This window comes from Protopterus annectens, chromosome 13.part0 (assembly GCF_019279795.1).
Source record: "Protopterus annectens isolate FY-2018-M chromosome 13.part0, PAN1.0, whole genome shotgun sequence".
NCBI lineage: Eukaryota > Metazoa > Chordata > Ceratodontiformes > Protopteridae > Protopterus > Protopterus annectens.
This window is the reverse complement of record NC_056747.1, coordinates 1,102,930,716-1,102,954,599: the sequence shown is the minus strand read 5'-3', so window position 1 is coordinate 1,102,954,599 and position 23,884 is coordinate 1,102,930,716. Positions and strand designations below refer to the sequence as shown.

At 40.2% G+C, this 23,884-nt stretch overlaps 1 protein-coding gene across 1 annotated transcript in view; it reads left to right on the top strand.

The window, feature by feature from the left end:
- The window catches only part of LOC122788132 (glycoprotein-N-acetylgalactosamine 3-beta-galactosyltransferase 1-like), a 142,660-nt gene that overhangs the window by 29,447 nt on the left and 89,329 nt on the right, over positions 1-23,884 (top strand). The window contains exon 2 of the mRNA XM_044055074.1: positions 23,535-23,709. Coding sequence (XP_043911009.1) covers positions 23,541-23,709 — 169 coding nt within the window. The 5' untranslated portion in view covers positions 23,535-23,540. The remainder of the gene's footprint in view (positions 1-23,534; positions 23,710-23,884) is intronic.

The window sequence follows — 23,884 nt, the reverse complement described above, 5'->3', positions numbered from 1 at the left end:
CTGCAGTGCTGCACTGTCATATTATATGCATGCAACCCTGGGCTCCAACATAGTAACTTGGCATTTTGCTGGCTGGCTCAATTTAGCCATGTTAAGAGATTGTGGTCTGTAACTACAGTGAATTTTCTTCCATACAGATAAGGCTGAAGTTTCTGCAGTGCCCACACTATGGCTAGGCATTCCTTTTCTACAGCTGCATAGCATTCCTCCCTGGGTTGGAGCCTATAACTGAGATATACCACTGGGTGTTCTTCTCCCCTTGAAGAAACCTTGCTAAGTACAACCCCCACCCCATGGCTTGAATCATCCACCTGCACAACAAATTCTTTGCTGTAATCAGGACTGGCTAACACAAGGGGTCCTCCCAAAGCTCCTTTAAGCTTCTAGAATGCCTGCTCACATGCTGGGGTCCACACTACCTTATCTGGCTTGTTTTTCATTGTCATTTCTGTGAGGAGAGTGGCTATGGTACTATAATTGGGGACAAACTTTCTGTAGTACCCTGCTGTCCCTAAGAATGCTTTTTGGTAACAGGGGCAGGCCATGCCTGAATGACTTCCACATTGGCAGGTTCTGACCTGATCTTACCACTCCCCACTCTATGTCCCATATAGGAGAGCTCTGCCCTACCCACCTGACACTTACTGGGCTTAATGGTCAACCCTGCCCTCTGTAGTCTGCCCAGCACCTCCCTGACATGCTGAAGGTGCTCTTGTCAGGAATGGTGGCAGATAGCAATATCATCTAGGTAAGCAAGGGCAAAATCTTCTGCTCCTGACAGGATATGATCTACCAGTCTCTGGAAAGTCGCCTGGGCATTTTTCATTCCAAAAGGCATCTTCGTGAACTCATATAGGCCAAAAGGAGTCACAAAGGCTGACCTCTCTCTAGCATTGGGAGTTAAGGGCAACTGCCAGTAACCCTTGGTAAGATCAGTGGTGGTAAGATACTTAGCCTCACCTAGCTGCTCTAGGGCTTCATCTGTCCTAGGCATGTGGGAAGCATCTGACTTTGTGTGACTATTTAATTTCCTGTAGTCCACACAGAATCAGGTGCTGCCATCCTTCTTTGGTACCAGCATCACTGGAGAGGCCCAGGGAATGCTTGACTCTTAGATTATACCTAGTTTCAACATTTCCTGTATCTCCTCCTTCAGAAGCTGTTTGACTCTCTCAGGCACCCTGTAAGGGGCCTGCTTAATAGGCCTTTGGGGTCCTGTATCCACATGGTGCTGCTCCAGATGGGTGCACCCTGGTTTCCCATTGAACATGCCCCCAAACTCCTGTAATGCTGCTTGAATTTCTTGAACCTGGGTAGCGGATAGCTGCTGGGACATTGCTACCCCTTCCACCTTCCACTGAGGTGTTGGTCCGAGCCTCACTGAGGAGAGCACTCACTAGATCCCCCTTCAGACTCCTCCTGCCAGCCACTGCAAATACTCAGCACAAGGGTCTCCCTATCATGGTAAGGTTTCATCATGTTAACATGGTACAATTTGTGCCCCTGCCTCCTGCCTAGCAGTTCTACCATGTAGTTAAACATCACTGACCTTCCGTACCACCTTGAAGGTTCCCTCCCATGCTGCCTGCAGCTTGTTATGTCTGACAGGAATGAGAACCATTACCTGCTGCCCTACAGTATACTTTCTCCCTCGAGCATTCCTATCATACCACACCTTTTTCTGCTGTTGGGCTTCTGCCAGGTTCTCCTGGGCCAAGCCCATGAGTTCCCTGAGCCTTGTCCTGAGGTTTAGGACATATGCCACAACAAATTGCTTGTGGGATTCACACTCACCTCAAATCAAATCTAGAGGTTCCTCACCCTGTTCCCATACAAGCAACTCAAAGGGTGAAAAACCTGTGGATTCCTGGAGAACCTCTCTGTAAGCAAACAACAGATGGGGCAAATATTTGTCCCAGTCCCACTTAAATTGGTCTGCAAATGCCCATAGCATAGACTTGAGTGTAGAGTTTAACCTCTCAACAAGACCATTAGTCTGGGGGTGGTAGGGGGTGGTCTTTAGGTGCTTTAACCCACAGTACTTCCACAGACAAGCCAGCAAGTCTGACATGAAATCGGCACCTCTGTCAGTCAGTATTTCATTTGGAAAACCTACCCTGCTGAAAATTTCTAACAAAGCATTTCTGCCTCAATGGAGGACAGGGCCTATGCCTCAGGGTATCTCGTAGCATAATCTACTACCTCAAGGATATACTTTTTCCCTGTGGAACTTGGGGTACTCAAAGGCCCCACTATATCCATAGCTACCCTCTGAAATGGCTCATCAATCACAGGCAAAGGCTTTCACCTTGTCTCTTGCCTTGCCTACCTCTCGACACTGCTCACAGGTCCTGCAGTACCCTGTTATATCTCTGGAAATCCCAGGCCAATAAAAGTTCTGCATAATATATCTCTTTGCATGCTTTATGCCCACATGATCTGCAAAGGGAATATCATGGGGTATAGCTAGAAGTGCCAGATGGTAGGCTCTGGGCACTACCAACTGCTATATTCTCTCACCCTCTAGCCCTCCCTCAGGGGTCCACTCTCTATGCAGTAACCCTTTGTCCCAGATTCCCCCTTCCCTTGAAAATCAGATGCCTCACTAGCTACCTCCCTCAGACCTTGTAATATAGGGTCTGAGAGCTGAGCCTGTCTCAACTGCCTCTTGTTAACCCTTGCCAGCTCCCCTTCCACAGGATGTCTGGCATCCTCTGACAGTAGTGCCTCACTCTCAGTCTGGATGCAACTACTCACCTCTGCCCTTGCAATCACTCTGTCCAAGAGAACATCAGTACCCACAAGCAGCTGTGGCTCACCTTCAGTCTCTTTGCTGCAGGTTAGCTACCTCCCTGAAGTAACCACCTCACCAGTCTTGGCTGTAAGTGTGCAGTCTGTCTGGGTCTCCCCCAGGCTTCCAGACCCACATGCTTGTCTCCAAGTCTGACTGCATGTAACTGTTCAGTGCTCCTCTGTAAACATTGCAGGCTTTACAATGGTTAAATCAGAGGATGTGTCTGCAGTGGCCTCTTTCCCATCCACTAAGACAGAATATAACTTTTTGTGGTAGTTTGGTACCCTTGTTGTCTCAAGACAACTTACTGATGCATTTTGTCATTCCCACTTGCTGGCATTCCCACCTTTTATTCCCACCCTTGCCTCTGTGGACATCTATATGCTGCATAGCCCCACTGGTTGCATTTAAAATATTTAAACCTTGGTCCTGGATGTATACCTGAACTTGAGGCTTCCCCTGCTACTGGTGGACTCTGTTGGGGCAGTCTGGGCTGCCCACCATTGGTTCCTTTAGACCCTTGAGCAGCACTGTGTGTTTATTTCCTTTGCAGTGATGCCCTGCTTGCTAAGTATAGGTCTCCCGTCTTTCCCAACTCATCTGCAGTACTGCATTGTCTATCAGCTAGCCAGATTCTCATATCCTCAGGCAAAGTGCTAAGGGCCTGTTCCCTCACCAAAAAGTCTGCCAGCCCTTCAGATGTGGTGACCTGACATCCACTCACCCACCTAAGAAAATAAGTGCTTAGTTTAGCAACATATTCACGCACACTTTCATTTGCCTTGTGTCTATGCTCATGAAACTTTTTTTCAGGTGTTAACTTAAAGCATTTTAACAAACACATTTTGATTGTATTATTATTTAAACAATTGATATCAGACAGTTTAGAAATAGCAGTTACAGCTTTACCATGGAGTAAGGGGGTTAGGAACTGCACCCAGAGCCCTTGGTCAACATTAAACTGTTTACATACCCAAACATATGAATGAAACTATCAAAATTATCCCCCTCTGTAAATTGTGGAAAAAATGTACTGACCTTTGTTGCTTCTGGGGTTCAGTTACTCCCTTCTCCATTACCTCCATGACTCTGGTGAAGAGTCATCATCTCATTTTCATGTTGCCTCTGACTCTCTTTCACCTCAGTTTCCAGGCATCACAGTTTCTCATTTTCCTCAGCCTTCAGACATTGCAGTTTCTCATTTTCTTCAGTCTCTATATGTCTCAGTCTCTCTGCTGCTTCTATTTCCAAATGCTTGGCCTCCAGTTCAAATCTCTTTAACTCCAGATGGATTTTAAGTCTTCTGAGAATCATACATCTCCAAGGCCAGTCTGATTGTCATCCTGGTTGTTATCCTGTGATGCAGCTGTGATTAAAGCTGCAACCATTTCTGTTTTAGTCTGGTTGGCATGCAGCAGTCCTTTAGCCGGGCACATTTCAGCCAATTGGCTCCTTGTCAACTTGCCATACCCCTCTGCTGACATGCTTGCCTTCTCTCCCTGACTAACTAAGCTAACAAAAAATAAATAAAACAGTTGTGATATTAAACTCTGAATGTTCACTGAATTTTTGATTCAGAGTACAAACACCTTCAGTGACCACAGGAATTCAATATCCATACCCCTACAAGCCAATTAATATGTGATGTGGCTATCTCACCACTGTCAAGCAATTAATATGTGATGTGAATATCCCACCACTGCCAACTAATTAATATTTTATGCCCCTGCACTGGCCCAGTAATCAAGGAGCCTCAGTCCTCACCACTGGCAACAGCTAGGGGATGTAGACATTGGGAGGATGATAAGTATACACACAATAAAGTACAATTTCCCTTAAGAGCACACAGAGATCACAGTCAGTCTGGGGCTGGTTTCTCCCTCTTTCTTCAGATCCCCAGTAAGAATCCCCACTGGTACAGCTATAGGGTTAAGATCTCAGCTGAGGGGCCAAGCCAAGACCTGCAGAACCATCTCTGTCCAACAAGTGCTTTGTGTCCCTGCCCAAGTAGCTGACACACACACTTTGAGATTTGATTTATATGCAAACACACACACACATGGGGAAGCCTGGTACAGGTTTACTAGCTATGCCTCCTTCTGGCCAGACTATAAGGTAGTTTCCACAGCCACCAACCCCTCTTATCAGCTACTATAAGGCCCTTACAAAGGGTGTCCAGTCCTGCTCTGTAATGTTACTATTAATTCAAATGGGAGTTCTGACCAAGTGCCAAGCTATTAGGAGTGGCCTGTACAGTGTCACCAAATAGATATGCAAGTACTCTAAGAGCTTAAATATGTCTCCCAAATATCAGTCAACAAAGGTAGGTTTAAATATATTTAATAATAAACAATAAAAGAGCAAGATAATACTCAGTACACAAACGCAGTTACTTTAGAGTTCAAAATCACAGGAACTATTTTAAAACAACATTGCAGGACAGTCTCAGATAAATGCAGAAAACATCTAAACTAATCTTTACTACATTCCTATCTATATCTAAAAGAGATACTATGCCCTAAATCTTACTTACAGACAAGTGCAGATGGTGATGATGAGTGGATGTTCTTGCTAGGTCCAAGACAAAATACAAAATTCACAGTCTTTCTCTGAGAGAGTTCCCAAATTAATATCAAACATTACTGCTGTGCCAGCTTGGATGACATCACTCTTTGCCACTTGACTTCAGTTTCCAGGCTAAACAGCAACTTAACAGAATTTCACATCTATGTGTGAGAAATACATATCTCTCAGAGCTTTGCATCTGCTAGGAAGTCATAAAGCAGTAAAACACCTCCACATCTCAAACCTAGTAATTATACTTCTTTCTATGTTCCAGCAGGGTATGCTGTGGTTAAATTCCTGAAGCTCAGTACATAACATATTGTTCTGTATAAATCATATCAAATATTCACAAATGACATAAAATTATTTACAAAATTCCAGATAGCTAGGCTGGCAGCATGACAGACAGCAACAGTAATCTTGCAAAAAGGTAGGTCATCAACAGATCCAGGTAATTATAGATCCATAAGCTGATGAGCTTCATTTATAAGGCTATGGAAGGGATCATTGTGAAATTAATAAATAAGGGCATAGGTAACCAATACAATTTTGATCCAAGCCAGTTCAGATTCTTCAAGGACAGATTCTGCCTGCGTACCCTGGTTGACTTCTTTGAGAAGGTTATTGAAACACTGGATGAGGACCAGTCAGTGCACAGTGCATAACTAGACCTTGCAAAGGCATTTGACATCAACCCAAACTCAGGTGTCATAGCTAAACTCCATTAGCTAAATGTAAATCCCAGTGTAACTTGCTAGATATCAAACTCACTCAGAACACAATAAATTAGGGTGGGTGGTTCTACGTCCTTCAAAAGACTTGTCACTAGTGGTATACCCCAAGGTTCAGTCCTCTCCTCTTTGGCATTTACCTCTTGGATGTCAAAGCAAATGTTAAGAATTTATGACTGACCAAGTCTACAGGCAACTGTAAATTTGATGCCATCATAAACTCCTCAGAGGAAACCAAAATCATCCAAGAAGGCCTTTCCCAAACAAAGAAGTGGTTTCAAAATCATGGACTAAAGCCAAATGCCAGGAAATATATAGTTGTATCCTTTGGCAAGCATGATGTCCCTTATAAATATCACACTGACAAAAGGCCCCCTGAAAGCTTGTCCAGTGAACAGGGATATGGGAACCTAAGTTGACAATGCAGTGATTTTTGATCACCATTTATTCACTATTGTAAGGAAGTCATTCTTCATTGCACAACGTATATCTAGAGGTATGGTGTCCAGCTCCAGGATGTAATTATTCTACTGTCCTCGGTCTCATCAGGTCGATCATTAAATGTAATACCCATTCAATATGTACCTGCCAAACACTTTGTCATAGCTGGAGTGACCACAAAAAAAAGAAAAAAAACTAAATAAGTGCCCGAGTCACGTAAGCTCCTCAGAGCCTTATCCCTCTTCTCAGTATCATACAGACTACTAGGAGGTGACCTCCACCTCATAAATAGTACCTCAGCAGACACTATCCTATCAGACCTATTACACATTTTCAAATACAATGGTTGCATGAACGCCTGCTCAAGAGATCTCAGTCACATTTGCAAAATAACAAGAACATGTTGCAGGATAGGTATGTATCACAGAGAATACCAGTTCTATGGAACTGTCTTCCACTGCACATGAAGCAAAGTACTTCTCTTACTCTATTCAAATGTAATTTGGATGAATAGGTGAGAAGCCACAAAATAATTCCTGGTGTAGCACTGTTGTCCCTCAGGGATAGGGGCAGGAAGTAAATCTCTCAATGTATCCTTTTCTCTGCTCACCTCCGGGTTATTCATATGTGAAATATAAAAGCTAAAAACTACCATGGGAATGTAAGGCTAGTATCCTTAAAATCCTCACAGATCAATAGCCTAGTAAGTACCTATGAAACTATGAACCTAAGATTAAGGCTCTAAACTCAGTGAGCTGTTGTGTGTAGTCAAGGGTACATGGTTTGATCCCTTCTGCCTCCATTTTCCTACTATAAGACAAAGTAAGTCACTAAACAAGACAGTACTCCTGGGTGGCCCCTTTACCTGGTTTAAAGATAGAAAAACAAACAAGAAGGGCATAAGTATGAGGCCAAATACTCATGTGCAGTTTCTGAAACAATAAGAGCAGGCTTGTGGTTAATGGCAGTCCTAGGCAGAATAATGTACCAAACCCTCCAGCAATACCAATATCTCATTACTTTACTGTCTCTCCCAAGTTACATTGTTGAAACCTGTCAGTCTGCATACTATTTTCTTCTTTATTTTATGATGTTCAGAGATTTGGATTTAATTTAAAACATTTATTAAAAATTTTACAGTAATAGCCATTTGATGAACAAAAGAAAACACTCTCACACTGAAAATAGATAGCATGAGCAGCTGTAAACTTCTCTTTCTTTGAAACTTACATTTATTGAAAATGCATCTGGCCATCCATTAAACTACAACATATATGTAGGATTCATAGTCAGACAGAATATAGTGAAGTACTAATTATGGGATATCTGAAAGGTGCAGGATTTCAAAGGACAAATGTGTAATGAATTTGCTAACAAGTTGGGACAGTATACTGGACACATTGTCTCTTTTCAGGGGTAGCCCATGAATACTATCTGGTGAAATGACTTAGTCAGACTCACAAGGCAGAGGAAATCAAAAGCTGCACTTCAAGAAGAGACTGATAAAGAGGTAATAGCCTTAATTCATCTGCACTAAGTACCAAACTGTTGTAGCCCAACACAGAGCATTTCACACCTTTGTACCTTAAAAAAACAAACTAAGTTAAAAATGCATCTTTAGTTAATATTCTAACATCAAACTTGTCGACTGCATGCTATACAGTTTATTCCCAGACAAATAAGCACATTGTTAATAGTCAAGAAATCAAGGAAACCAAGGATTGCACCCAAAGAATATGGCCATATGATAAAGTCGCTTTTTGCTATAAATGATTCCTTTCTTTATGCCATAACTACTCTGGGATGCAGGATACACATATAAATGGATCTAGGACTATCTACCGAACGCCCACAAAACTGAAACCAAAACGGCCGAACACACTTTAGCGAAAGTGCTTTTCACCGAAAAAGCACCTTCATTAAAGTGTACAAAAACAAATAAATAAGTTAAAAAAAAACACACACACAGCCCCCCTGCACTTCCCATGTGGGGGGGCTGCACCCCCCACACCCTCCCACCTTAATATTCTCACTCCGAGATCGCACTACAGTGTTGCACGTTTTTCTCTTTTTTTTTAGCACACTTTCGGTAAAACAGTCATTCGGTACACAGTACGGATCCCATAAATATATATACTGATGTGACCATCAATTACATCCCCTTGTACAACTGCATGCATTCAGATATTTGTGATAAGATGAAGCAATTCATAAATAGACTAAGTACAATTCAGCTCATACTGTGAGAACCATACTGTGCATCCCATTTATTTATTTATATGTATTTGTTTACCACGGTCTGTCTGTGTCTTTCGGCTTTTCCCGGTTAGGGGTTGCCACAGCGGAACTCCGGTCCGCTAATGATTGGCAGTTGATTTTTACATACCGGCTTGCCAGGCCTGACACACAACCTTCAACAAAGGTATGCCCATTCGCGCATGTCTCCACGCAGAAGATGCTCTAGCTGAGAATCGAACCAGACAGTGTCTTACTGTGAGGCGACAACACTACCACAGCACCACCACCATGGAAGTACACTGATATTGACCAATTTCAGGCTCAGCTATTGTACCCCCATGCACTCCCAACCTCTTAGCTCAAGAATCAAAGACAAAGAGCCAACAATCAAGAACAGATTTTAAACATTCCTGTTATATACTTAGTTGCATTACCAAGCATTTTCTGAAGGACACAGTCTGAAATTCACATGCCTGACATTTTTTAGTGATTGTAATCCACAACAATTTGCCAGGAAGCCACACATTTTTACAAAGAACAGAACAAAATAATTACAGATTTCATTGTTCAAGAATTCCTGACAAGAAGTTGTGGATAGCAATTAATAAAGAGCTTTAGGGCTTTATCTGGGAGGGGAAGATGGCAAGAGTCAATTGGGATAAGCTGATTCTTCCAGCAGAACAGGGCATATTGAGTTTACCCAGTTTGAAGGGGTATTTCAGAGCTACACAGTTAAGACTCCTGTACATAACACAAACACAAAACTGTATTTCAAAATGGAAAACAATGGTGATGAAACAGGCTGGAAACTCAAGAAACAAGGAGAGACTGGAATTTTGGATACAGGCCTTTAATGAGAATAACAATAATCATACAGAATATTATATCCATAAAGTACCAGAAAGTATTCTAAGAACTAAACCAACATGGGATTGGAGAAAGGAGATTCTGCCAATAAGGATGACTGCAATTAGGGATATAGACAATAGGTAAGAGAGGGCTGGAATTTATTGGAGAAAACTGGCAAGGGAACCAAGGTATTGGGAGCAAATAAACAGAGAGGGAAAAAGGATAGAATGGGAAGACACCAAGAATTTATTTGGACTGTAGGTTAGAGTTTGCCTTCCCTATCAGGGATTGATAGAGTATAGGCAAAAGAAAGAAATAGGGCGGTCCTAAATGAAAGACCAGCACTGGTAGAGTTTTTAGTAGAATCTAGAACAGAGGCTGCCATTAAAAAAAGGAATAATTAGTACAGCATATAAAATATTACATGATAACTATAAGAATCAATCAGAGGGGGTTAGAAAGGATTAGAAGAGAGACTGGATAAGCAATTCACAAAGAAACAATGGGAGGATATATGTATGTCTCTCAAATATGCAAACAAATATAGAATATTTAGGATTTATGCCTGGAAATGTTTGCATAGATATTTCTGCACCCCAAGTAGACTCCAGAGAATTTTTCCTCAGGCAGACAGCAAATGTTAGAGATGTGATGGGGAAGAAAGGGGTAATTGGGAACACATTTTCTGGGAGTGTGCTGAATTGACAGACTTTAAGGATTGCCTGCAGGATGCACTATCAGAGATGCTGATTGGGCAGATTGGTCTGATGAGGGAGACGATTGTTTTCTGAGCTATGATACAGAGTTTGGGTTGCCTAGACATCATAAGGCCATGCTGTGTCTAATAATGGTGGCTGCCAAAAAAGCAGTTGCTAGAAAATGGAAATCAAAATCTAATCGAACTATACTAGAAGTAGTGTATATAGTAACTGAGATAAAACAACTGGAAATGAGATCTTTAGAAAAAGGTAGGAGCAAACTACATAGGAAAAATGGGAATTGTGGGAACAAGACATACAATGGAAGAATGAGGTTTAAAAGGTGGCAGGACTTAAAAATGAGCTATGTAATGTTTGAAAAAGATTGGGTAGATTATAAGTGATATTTAATGTTTGCAACTGGGAGTGTGTCAGTATGGTTTGTGATGTAAAATGCTTGCAACTAGGATTGTGTCAGTGTGGTTTGTTTTCATTTGTATAAATGTATGATTGCCTGTGTAGCAAGTGATGGTTTAATAAAGATGTTTCTTTTTAAAAAAACAGCATAAATTGAATATTTTATGCAATGTTGCTTAGGTTATATGATATATAACAATATGTCAAGTAAAATGTTTGTTATGTTAATTATATGAATGTAAATTTGCCTATGTCACAAGTGATAATTCAATAAAGGTGTTTAGAAAAAAAAGAATTCTGGACAAAGCTAAAAATAATTGGGGGGGGGGGGCAAAGGTCCCAAAAGTGATACATTTTAAATACTACTCTTCTATCTATTTGTTAAACTGTAAAAACACAGTGAACGGCCAGGGCTCAGGCAAAACTCTATGTTTATTATACAGGTGAAATGCTTTTCTTTTGTGCATTCGGAAACTTCATCAGACCAAACAGTGCCATACTAAAACAATGTCTTAAATAATTATTCCACAAAGGAAATGATGCAACAATTAAAATCACCTAACAACATTTAAAGTTACATAACATACATTAAAACAATACTACTGAAGCTGTTATTTTGCTTTCATTAAGAACTATTAAAAACATGTTATTACTGGAGCTTGTACATCAAAAATCAAAAAAATTAGAAAATTAAACTGCAGAATCATCGTAAAAATAAAGATACAAAAACAAACACAGAGCTGAGTTTAGTTTTTCTACCTGACCAAGGCTTTTAGTTTTAAAATGCTATTAATTGCACAATAGTCATTAAGCCCAGGCCAGACATAAGACTATAAGGATAGCTGCCACATTAACTCAGCCTTTTGTAAATGTAACATCCATGGACATCCTCTAAGTTCTTCCTTTACTTGTTGTATACTACAAAATTCAAAATTATGATTATTATACATTTGCACATGCTTTGCAAGAACATTAGTTAAGTTGGACTTCCTTTTAGCATATCAGTGCTCATATACCCTATCTTTTAAAGCTCTAGTAGTTTTTCCTATGTAATAAGCAGGGCACTGATTACACCTAGCCACATAAACCCCTGCTTTTGAATTACAGTTCAACCTGTAATTTATTTTGTACTTATTACCATTGATTTCCACATACTGCCCTTGGTAGATAAATTTACAACTGCACATCCCACATTTTTTCATTCCTTGTGCTTGAATTTTAGGCAGCCTACCACCTTCAATTAGTGCTTTTAAATGTTTCCCTCTTCTTACTACTGTTTTAACCCTTCCTATAAATTTATCCCTTATGGATACGTCATGTTGAATAATACTCCAATTTTTTGCAATAATTGCTTGTATCTGATAAAATTGTGTATTAAATGTAGTAATAAAAGTAGCTGCATAGTCAATTATTTCATTATTACCGCCTCCTAAACAAGGAATTAAGCACTTCTTGGTGTAAAATTGGTTTAAAATGACCATTGTATCTCTTATATTTAACCTCAGTAAAAAGCTCCTGTAATATTGATTTTGGGTAACCCCTACCCATAAGTATTTCCATTAGTTACTTAAACTCCTCAATAAACTCAACATCCCTGATTACCATCCTGGCGGCGCGGACAGATTGTCCTTTAACTACCGTCTTCTTGTTGGACATAGGGTGGGAGCTTGTAAAATGTAAAAAGGAGTTAGAGTAAGTGGGTTTTCTATGTATTCTAGCAACAAATCTTCCATTCTCTCTGTCCTTACTGAGGTTAACATCCAAATAGTTAATTTCTTGCTTCCCAGTCATGTGTGTGAATTGTAAATAATGTGCTGTGTTGTTAATATAAACCAGGAATTCTTCCGCTGTTTTTTGAGTGCCATTCCATAGGATGAATAAATCATCCAAGTAAAGAAAAGTCTGGGTAGTCAGAATAGAAAGGCAGTATACAAAGGAACATCGGGAGAATATTTGTATGGCTCCCAAATATGCAGAGATGTCTAGAAATTTTATGTTTGCATGCATATTTTTGGATTCACTTCACAACACTGAAAACTCAAAACACTGAAAATGAGAAAACTTCATAATATAGAAGACTAAAACCCTGAAACTTCAAAACACTGAAACCTCAAAACGTTGAAACTCAAAACACTGAAAACGCATATCATACATATACTGAGTTTAAACAACATAAATCATAGCACTTTCCACCAAGTGTAAGCAGGGGAGCAAGCCCCCCTGCACCCCCCCAAGTGGGGGGCTGCGCTCCCCACACCTCCTGCTACTTAAATATATCAACTCCAAGATTGCACTTAGTGTAGTGAAGTGCAATTGAGTTGATATATATATATATATATATATATATATATATATATATATATATATATATATATATATGTAGCAGGGGGTGTGGGGGTTGCAGCCCAAGACTAAAAAAAAAAAAAAAAAAAAAAAAAAAAAAGGTCTTCCACGTGTTTAATGCGGAACATCAGTTTTTATTTGATTGGCCCGGGCCAATCAAAAATAAATAAACACAGACCTACTTCTGTTTAATGCAAAACATTGCAGTTCCGCATTACACAGAAGTAGCTCTGTTTTGCGATGTTTTGATTGGCCCATATACCGGCATACGGGCCAATCAAAAATTGCTAAACACGGAGCTACTTCTGTTTAATGCGGAACATTCATTAAACACAAGAAGCTCCGTGTTTAGAGATTTTTGACTGGCCCGTATGCCGGTATATGGGCCAATCAAAAAAAAAAAAAACAAAGCGGAGGCTGCCCGGGATTTAAACCGGCAGGGTGGGACTCGGGATCAGGCTGCTGATCTCAGGACAGTCCCGCCCAAATAGGTCGTCTGGCAACCCTGTTGCAGCCCCTCACATGGGGGGTGCAGGGGGGCTTGCCCTCCTGCTTACACTTGGTGGAAAGTGCTATGATTTATGTTGTTTAAACTCAGTATATGTATGATATGTGTTTTCAGTGTTTTGAGTATTCAGGATTTTGAAGTTTCAATGTTTTGGTTTCAGTGTTTTGAGCTTTTAGTGTTATTAAGTGAGTCCCATATTTTTATATCCCAAGCAGACTTCAGATATTTTTTTCCTGGGGCAGATAATAAATGTTGGAGGTGTGATGGAAAGGAGATGGGTAATTGTAAACATTTTTAATTGGAATGTAATGAGTTGGCAGGTTTTAAAAATGTCCTTTTCCATTGTTGCTGCACATTTGCCTAGTACTGCTGTGTTTTAGTAGTTTGTCGGAAATGTTGGGGGAGCAAAGTAATGTAGCTAAGGAAATGACACTTGAGCTGCGATACAGGAATGGAATTGCCTAGACATAATAAGGCCTTACCAATTTTAATGTTATTGGCTGCCAAAAAAGCAATAACTAAAAATAGGTTTCTGCTTGTTCATACTGAGCTAGATGGAGGAGGGTCACAGCCACAACTCTATGCTGAGATATCAGACAACTAGAGGCTTCTGAGCTTCCTAAAAAGTTGCCTGTTTTCTTGCGTATTTTCACTATTTATTCTTGCCATTTATTACACTTTTTTGTCTGCTGCCAAAATTTGTACTATATTTTATTACTATAAATTAATCTACGCTGTTTTACTGCAATTGTCTGCCTCTCCGGGCCTGTTAATTCATTTTAGTTACTGTTTTCACTGTTTGTAAAGCTTTTTAGCCATTTTCATTGTTTGAAAGGTATTAACTGGAAATTTTCTCCATTTGTTAAGCATCTGTTTGTTTGTTCTGATTTTCCTGCCAAGGAGCATATCATACAACTGATTTGTTTGCAGTTAAAAGCATTCTCTAGAGTCTTCTTGCTCTGTTATTTTAAACTTTTATTTAGTGTTTCACTGCTCTTTTTCTGCTGTGGTAAACATTTCTGCTGTGTTTTCTGATTAAAATAGTGTAGCTAGTAACTGTAGCATAGTCCAGACTTGGGGTTGCTGTTTCTGGGCCTGGTTGTTTGTTTGTAGTGGCTGGTTGTTCTGAGCATATTTTCCAGGCCATCTTGGATTAGAAAGGACCTTTCTGCACTCTAGTGAGAGGATTGTGCTTATTGGTCCCTGGCTGGTAAATGTTGGCTGGTCTAGGGCTTGGAGTAAGCATATCATTGGTTCTTTTGTGCTTTTTTTTAAAGTAGTTTTAGGTTTTAACATTCTGGTCTTTAACCCCCACCCTTGAGTGGGTTTCTGCTTGTTCATACTGAGCTGATTGGAGGAGGGGCACAGCCACAACTCAGTGCTGAAATATCAGATGGCTAGAGGCTTTTGAGCTTCGTAGAAACCATAAGTTGCATGTTATCTTGCTTATTTTTATTATTTATTGCTTATTCTTACCATTTATTGCACTTTTTATTGTCTGCTGTCAACTTTGCTACTGTATTTTATTACTATAAATGAATCTGCACTGTTGTACTGTAATTGTATGCCTTACTGGGCCTGTTAAATTATTTTAGTTACTGTTTTCACTGTTTCTAAATCTTTTTAGCCATTTTCATTGTTTGAAAGATATTAACTGGAAATTTTCTCCATTTGTTAGGCATCTGTCTGTTTGTTTGTTTGTTTGTTTGTTTGTTTGTTTGTTCTGATGTTCCTGCCAAGGAGTGTATCACACAACTGATGTGTTTGCAGTTAAAAGTATTCTCTAGAGTATTCTTGATTTTTTTTGTTTAAAACTTTTATTTAGTGTCTAACTGCTGTTTTTCTGCTATGGTAAACATTTCTGCGGTGTTTTCTGCCTAAAATAGTATAGTTAGTAGCTGTATCATAGTCCAGATTCAGGGTTGCTGTTTCTGGGCCTGGTTGTTTGTAGTAGCTGTTTGTTCTGTGTATATTTTCCATGCCATCTTGGATTAGAAAGGGTCCTTCTATACTCTAGTGAGAGGATTGTGCTGATCGGTCCCTGGCTGGTAAAGGTTGTCTGGTCTAGGGTTTGGAGTAAGCACATCATTGGTTCTTTTGAGCTTTTTCAAAGTTATTTTAGGTTTTAACCTGCTGGTATTTATCCCCCAACCTTGAGTAGGTTTCTGCATGTTTGCTCATTGTGCAGCACCACAGACTGCCCCACAATTGTGCACCATAGCCGGACAGATCATTTCAACAATTTTTCCCTTAGATACAGCTGTATCCCAACAGTGTAGTTCCTCATCTTTAGCCCATTTCCAGGCAAAGAAGCAGTACTAGTGAAGCTGTGTAAGCACCCCATTGTAATAATAGCCTCAAGAGTATTTTGTCAATTCATCTGACACTGAGCGGGTTGTCAGCATGCACACCTCACCACTTACTCCACCCAAACCCACATCACACATGCCTACATACGTGAAAATCCTCACCAGAAACTTACCTAAACACCAGAGACCTCCCAAACACAAACACAAGCATGCTACACATAATACTTAATCTGCAGAACACAATACATACAATAGCTCATGCACCAGTGTCTCACCTCTCAAGTCCATAAGGATAAACACTAAACCTAACATATTACTTATAGGAGACTCCATCGTGAGACACACAGATGTCCCTCTCACCAGGCTGGATAAGGAGAAGGTCACGGTCACCTGTCTGTCAGGAGCCGGGATCCACCATATCACATGTGCACTCAAATCTCTCAACAACAGGGACCGTTATTACTCTGTCATAGTCCATGTTGGTGTGAATGACTTGAGACATACCTCTCTGAACTATATGAAGAGAGACATGACTGAGCTCTCAGACTATGTGTCTCAGGTGGTATGTCCTTAGCCTTAAGCAGCATTTTACCTTCACCTAGAATGATGCCGCAATACAAACAGAAAATGATTGACTTCAATAACTGGCTTGGTTTTTGGTGTCATTCTAAGGGGACCCAGTATCTGTCAGCCTGAGATGACATGATAAACAGACTTCAATGCTTTTACAAAGATGGTCTTCATCTGTCACCCCCTGGGATTTTGGTTACTGGATAAGCCTCTTACCACCTCTATAGTGCCTTTTTTTAGGCAGTGTCACAAGGACAAAACTCCCAACGTAAAAAATACCAACCAAAAGCAACCTCAAGGTTATGTTGTAAGAGCTAGGAGCTTTAACATGAAACTGCACTTTCTGGGAGCAGTCTTCACCCTGGAAGACACAGACATTTGTGCAGTCACAGAGACCTAGTTCAAGGCTGCGGAGAGCACCCCAGCCATACTGGGTTACACCTCCTATTGGAAGATGCCACTTCAAGTCATTGCCAGCTACAGAGCCTCCTCCATGAATCAGGACACCCACTCTGCCTATTTGGATCAACTTGACTCTATCAAGATTCATTCTAACACCATAGTTTTGGGCAACTTTAACTACCCTAGCATTGACTGGATTAATTACTCATGCTCAAACTCACCTGCCCAAAGGTTCCTTGACTTTGTCAACTCCAATGCCCTGGGTAGCACCAACATCCTTGACCTGGTGCGTACAAATATGGGAGACCCCTGTAGCTCCCTCAACGTGAGTTCATCCCTGGTAAGATCTGACCACAAATCTGTCTCATTTGAGGTAACTGTCACACCTGACCCTCCCCTAGCAGTAACTAGACTAAACAATGTCTCCAAAGCAGATTATAACCTCTTACAGGTTGGTATAAATAGCTTCATTTCACCTCTACCTTCAGACGGAACTGGTAACTATGCTGAGCTCTACACCAATGCCATATACAAGCACCCATATAACTGCATTGACATAGCAGTACCAATTAGGACCAAAACAAGTTCTTCAAGGAAAAGCAAACCTGTCTGGTGGACAACCATCATTAACATGCTTTACAATAAAAGGAAGAAACTGCTGTCCAAGAGTAAGAAAGAGTGGTCTCTAAACTGAAGACAATCCCTCCTCAGCATAAATAAGCAAGGAAGACTTCTTGTGAAGTCCTGCTATGAATCCAAGTTAACTTCCTCAACCAAAGACAACCATAAGGAGTTTTTTAGTTACATCAATAACCTAAAAGGTAAGGCTGAGATATGTGTCAAACTGGTAGTTAATGGTAAGACATACACTGAGGTGGTGGACATAGCTAACCTGCTAGCCAACAGGTTTGGTGAAAACTTCACTCCCCCCTCCCTATCACAAGTACTTCATGACAGCCCTGCCACCTGTCCCCTACCTTGTATCTCTAAAGAGCAGCTCATAAACACCATCTCTAAGGCCAAAAACACAGCATCAATGGGACCTGATAAGATCCGGGCTACGTCCTACATGGGCTCAAAGAAGGATTAGCATCATCATTGGCTACTCTCTTCAATCACAATCTAAGCACCGGCTTCATCCCAGCTGAATGGAAAACAGCCATTGTTATCCCCCTGCACAAAGGTGGTGCTTCTACTGACCCCAGAAACTACAGACATGTTAGCCTGACTAGCCCTATCTGCAAGGCCATGGAGAGAATCATCATGGACCTTATCAACAGAGATATAGGTAATCTCCAAACACTAGATCCTACCCAGTTTCGATTCATCAAGGGGAGATCATGGTTGTTAAACCTGGTGGACTTCTTTGAGACAGTCACAAGGGCCCTGGGCAAGGGCAAATCTGTGCAAACAGCTGACCTAGACTTCACAAAGGCATTTGACACTATCCCTCTCTTAAGCATCATTGACGAACTCTCCCAGCTGGACATCAACCCTTATATCGTAAGGTGGGTTGCGAATTGACTCTCAGATAGAACCCATACAGTCAAAAGAGGGGAATCCACCTCCATCAGTAGACCTGTTACCAGTGGTGTTCCATAGGGATCGGGTCTGAGACCTCTACTCTTTGGAATCTATTTCTCCGAAGTACAAGCTAAAACCAAAGGATTGTGGCTGACAAAGTTTGCTGGTGACTGCAAACTGAGTGTGGACATAGAATCTCCAGGCAATGTCAACATCCTTCATGAAGGTCTTATGCAAACAAATGATTGGTGCCAAAGTCATGGCCTCAAACTCAATGCAAAACATGTATTATCATCCCTTTTGGCAAGAGTGATATTCCTGCAAATTACCGCATCAATGGCAATACCCTAAATACACACTAAGTGGTGAGAGATCTGGGCACTCAGGTTGACAGCAATCTTGCCTTTGATCACAATGTCTCCAGAGTGGTAAGAATGGCATTCTATATGGCTCACCTCATAAGTAAGGACATTGCCTCGATAAAAAGTAAAGTTATCACCTCCCTGTAGTCTTCACTCATTAGGCCAATAATGGAGTACAATACCCCTTTTGGCATGTACCTTTCAAAGCAATTGGAGAGACCACAAAGGTTCCTTACAAAGAAAAATCAAGATCTTCAGCAGCTGTCCTATGCAGCTCAGCTGTAATCATTGTCACTTTATTCTGTTTTATACAGACTACTCAGAGGCGATCTCTGTCTTGCATATAAGGTGATCTCTGACTCCACTTTCCTGGAAATGCTGCACATCTGCAAGTCAAATGGCACATGTGTTCCTCGATCTAAAGATCTTAACCTGGTATGTGACATCAATAGAACCTGCTGGAGGGAAAGATTTGTATCCCAGAGGTTACCACACCTTTGGAATAGACTCCCACTTCACATCAGACAGAGCACCTCATTGACCCTCTACAAACACAATGTGGATGATTGGATGGGTAACCATAAAGTCACCCCAGGGGTTCCACCTGTGTTCCTCTTGGGCAAGGGCAATAGGTGCTGATCATGGTAACAAGGGTAAAATTTGGCTAGGCTTGTAAGGGCCCTCAGGCCAATAGCCTAGTGACTACCTATGATTGTATAAACCAACAGTAAATGAAGTAGTGAATATTTATTTTATTTATTTATTTTTATTTTTTATTTTTATTTTACATTTGATGACCGGGAAAGTCCGACTGGATGCAAGTCCATTTTCAGTGGAGGCCCTGGGAGAAAAGCTCCACTTTAACACAACAGTACAAATACATATCATAAAATATATAAGCATACCATTAAGACATACACATAGACATATAAGAATGCATTTTACATTTCTGCATAGACATAAAAATACATTTCAGCAAAAAAAAAGTTTTGTGAACTCAATAGGACAGGTTATATGCTAGGTAAGAATAAGTATTCAAGAGGTTAGAGAGGCTAACAGGTGATCTTTAGCAGAATCCTTGCAACACCGCAATGTAGAGGGTTAGTCTGGGGAATCACATGGGCATAGCCAGTTGTTGGAATAGTGGGTTTTGAGAAGTTTTTTAAATTGTGAAGCAGAGCTTGTAGAAGTTATGTGATTTGGGAGTGAGTTCCAGATTTTGGCTATCGTACAGGCAAAGAGAGTTTTGCCAGCTTCCTTTCTATGTTTGATGACATTTATGACATTTTGATTGGTGGATCTTAAGGTTCAGGTGGTGGTGTAGGGCTGTGTTAGATCTTGTAGTACTGGAGTTTTGTCAGGGAGGTAGTACAGTTTGTGAGCTATAGAGAGTTGATTAATAAGAAGTAGTTGGGGCACCTCATGCCAGTTAGCTCTTTAAGGAAAAGACAGTCATGGGATCTATTAGAGACACCTGTACAAACTTGGCAATCTTTTTACAAGATTTCATTTTTTTTTTGTTCGCTATGGCGAAGATTAGTCAAGATTGGAGAAGCGTAAAGGAGGGTGGATAATAGGTGAGTCCTTGAAATAGTGGCTTTGGTAAAATTGGTCATGAATATTGTAATGGAGTTAAAAGAATTGGAGGTGGAATCTTTGGAAAAAGGTAGGAGAAAACTACATATAAATAAAGGGAATTTGTTGGAATAATGCATGTAGTATAATGTTCAGGAAGAGTGAAATTTCAGAGAAGGTAGGAATTGAGCAATTTATATAATGCTAGAGTGACTGATTATTAAAAAGAAAACATATTGTATGTATAATGCACGGAAATGAAAAATGTGTGTAGTGGTTTGTTGTATTTTCTGTTAATGTTTCTATATCCTTTGGAGAAAACTGACAAAGGAACCAAGGTATTGAGAGCAAATAACTAGAGACAGAAAGGTAGGAGAATGGGATGAGGCCAAGAAGACGTTTGAATGGCAGGCTAGAGACTACCTTCAGTACCAGTCATTGTTTTCAGAGTGTAGGCAAAGAGAAAGGGATATGGAAACATAAGTGAAAAACCTGCCCTAGTAGAGGTTTTAGCTGAATATAGAACAGATGCTGCTGTTACAAAAGGGATAATTAGTAGGACATATAAAATATTGCACAATAACTAAACTTTATTCTTCTGACCATGCATTCTTCACTCTGGTACCTAAACTTTGGGACTCATTCCTGTCTCAATCTGAGATGCACAAAAATGCTTGAACTTCAGATGACAGCACAAGGAACACCTCTTCACCCAAACAAAGTGCAACTGCACTTACTCAGGTCATGTTACATGAACCCTGCGGTTCTCTCATACCCCTTTATCCATATTTCATCCTTCCAGATTTCATTTTCTCATCCCCTTACTTACTTTGCCTCATTCATCCTGCTTCCCTCTCCCCATCTGCTCACACTTCTCCTTTCTACTCCTCATCCCTCTGCATTCCTCTCTCACTTCTTGCAACTATTCTCAACTTGCCTCTTCTAATGTCTTCATACCTCTCTGTATGCTGTCATCTCAGTCATTGTGACTTCATTTTATCCATAAAGCTCTGCTAAATGTTATTACATTTTTCCATCCATGTTTTGACATTGTAAACTGCTTCTTGAACTAAATGTTGCAGCATATTCTTGCATCTGTAAATATATATATATATATATATATATATATATATGTGTGTGTGTGTGTGTGTGTGTGTGTGTGTGTGTGTGTGTGTGTGTGTGTGTGTGTGTTTTAGCATGTCCTTTTATCTGTAAATATGTTTTGTTCATTTCTTATGTGATCCTATTCACTCAGGCTGTGCCTGCAAATAGTCCACTGAGATCAGCGCATTACCCTGGTAAACAAATATAAATAAATAAAATAAATAAACTATGAGAATCAATCAGAGGCAGTTATAAAATACTGGGCATATAGAATGGAAAGGCACTTTACAAGGGAACAATGGGAGGACATATGTATGGTTCTCAATTATGCAACAAAGACTAGAAGGTTTAGGATTCTCACTTAGAAGTGTTTGTATATGTATTTTTATACCCCAAGCAGACTTCAAAGGATTATTCTCCAGGTAGATAGCAAATGTTGGAGATATAATGGAAAAGAAAGAGGTAACTGGGAACATATGTTTTGGGAGTGTAATGAGCTGACAAATTATAAAAATAACCTACAAAGTAACTCTTTCAAAATAATGAGTTTGCAAATGGCTGTAATTAAGGAAATTATTCTTTCTGAGCTGAAATTTGTTTCAACAGGTTTATAAAAAAGTTGTATAAAAACAATTGCCGTAGTTTATAGACAGGGCGGATTTTATCTGTGTGTACAGTTGTGACAGTGATGATACTGACCATGTAGATTCCTGATTCCTGCCTTACAATGTTTCATTAGTGACCATGCTCTGGGCAGGCAAGAGCTGTCCCTATCTGATGGTATGAATTTCTCACTTGTATTTCACAGGTAGATGGTAACAGTTTTGAGTTCCTTCCTGATAAGTAATAGGAAGAATTTCTATTTTATATCACCAACTATCTGAAAAACAAGTTTGCTTAAAACATTTAACACTGTTTTGGTCATTTAAAAGAAAATTCCTTTTGGGTTAGTTATTTTAAGTATTTCAGCCAAGAAGGTCCAGAAGCTGTTCATTGTCCCACAGTTGCTGTCTGCTGCCAGTGAATGCTTTAAGCAAAGTTCACTGAGTGTTTACATTAGAAATATCATGTGTGTATAGAGAAGCTGTGCTTTGTATGAATTTTATTGCTACTGGGTATTGGCGATAGGGTTGTAGTGAGCGACTGTGGGGAGGAGACTGACTACAAATGTCAGGGAATGATACTGAGCCAATGTATCAAGCACACGGCCAGGTTCCTGTACACATGCTGAAGGAGAGTGGTGCATATTGCTGGTCTCTGCATTTTCTTCAGCACACTCAGTGGCTACGTGAGAGCACAAGAAATAATTAATAGCCCGAAGTAGTGCTCTGTTCCGGGTAGGTTTGTGTATTAATTCTAAGGCCAGTCAGAGTTTCCAGGATTCTAACGCCACTCACGTTATATCTAGTAATGTCCTGTGATCTGTGTGCACAGTACTGTGCAAGATAATGAATTATTGTGTTAGCCATCCATGGTTTGGCATCTTTAATTCTTTATGTTTTATTTGTTAACAGGGTAAACCCACTAAGCACAAGTGGCACTTTGAAGATCTGATTGAACAAATTCAACCAGCAATTGCAATCTAAGAACAGCGTTTGGTTAAGTAATTTATTCAGTCATAAGAGGGAGATGGAAACCGAGGGATTCAAACCCAGGAACTCAGGCTAAATCTTTTTTGAAGGTCAAAGCCTTAGCTATCTCCATTATACAACCATGCTTTGTCTTGGCACAGGCATAAGTATGGCACTATAAACCTAGAAACAGTTATAGTTCAGGAATTACTGAGAATTCACGCTAGAATTCAAATATTTTTTTTTTTTTTGCTTTAGAGCATTTCCTGCATGTACATGCCTGTGGTTCCAGTTTCCATTGTCAGTTAGTAGTGTGTAGGTCTGAATATTTTTATTCTTGCTTGTATCATTATATGATGGACTCTTTTCCTAGTGTGACACTCCTAACTACCCACATTCCTTGTTTTTCACAGCCTTATCCCTTCCAGTGGTAGAGAACACGAGAATATTCAGATGTCTTAAAACAGTGTGATAGTTATGCCATTAATTTGTGACTTCCCGTTTTAATAACTTTGTGTTTTCCTTTAAAACAGATTACAATGATGTCCAAATCCATCACATCACTGCTCCTGTATTCTTGTGGGGCGTCACTGGGAGTACTTCTGTTTCACATCCTGTTTTTAGAACTGAGGACAGAATATGCTTCAGAAACACATGACGGCACGATGCATCACTTTCTGTACCACCAGCTACTTAACATCACTAAAGGTCTGTCTGTTTCTACTTTATAATTTTTTTCATTGTATTTCATTCTCAGCAAGAAAAACAAGCCAGATACTACCTCAAAAGGGACAAAAGTACCTTAGTTTCCTGGAAGAGATAGAGGCTTAATAACTTAGTCCTGCAAACTGCAAGTCACGGCCTCCACTCCCTGCTGCAATTT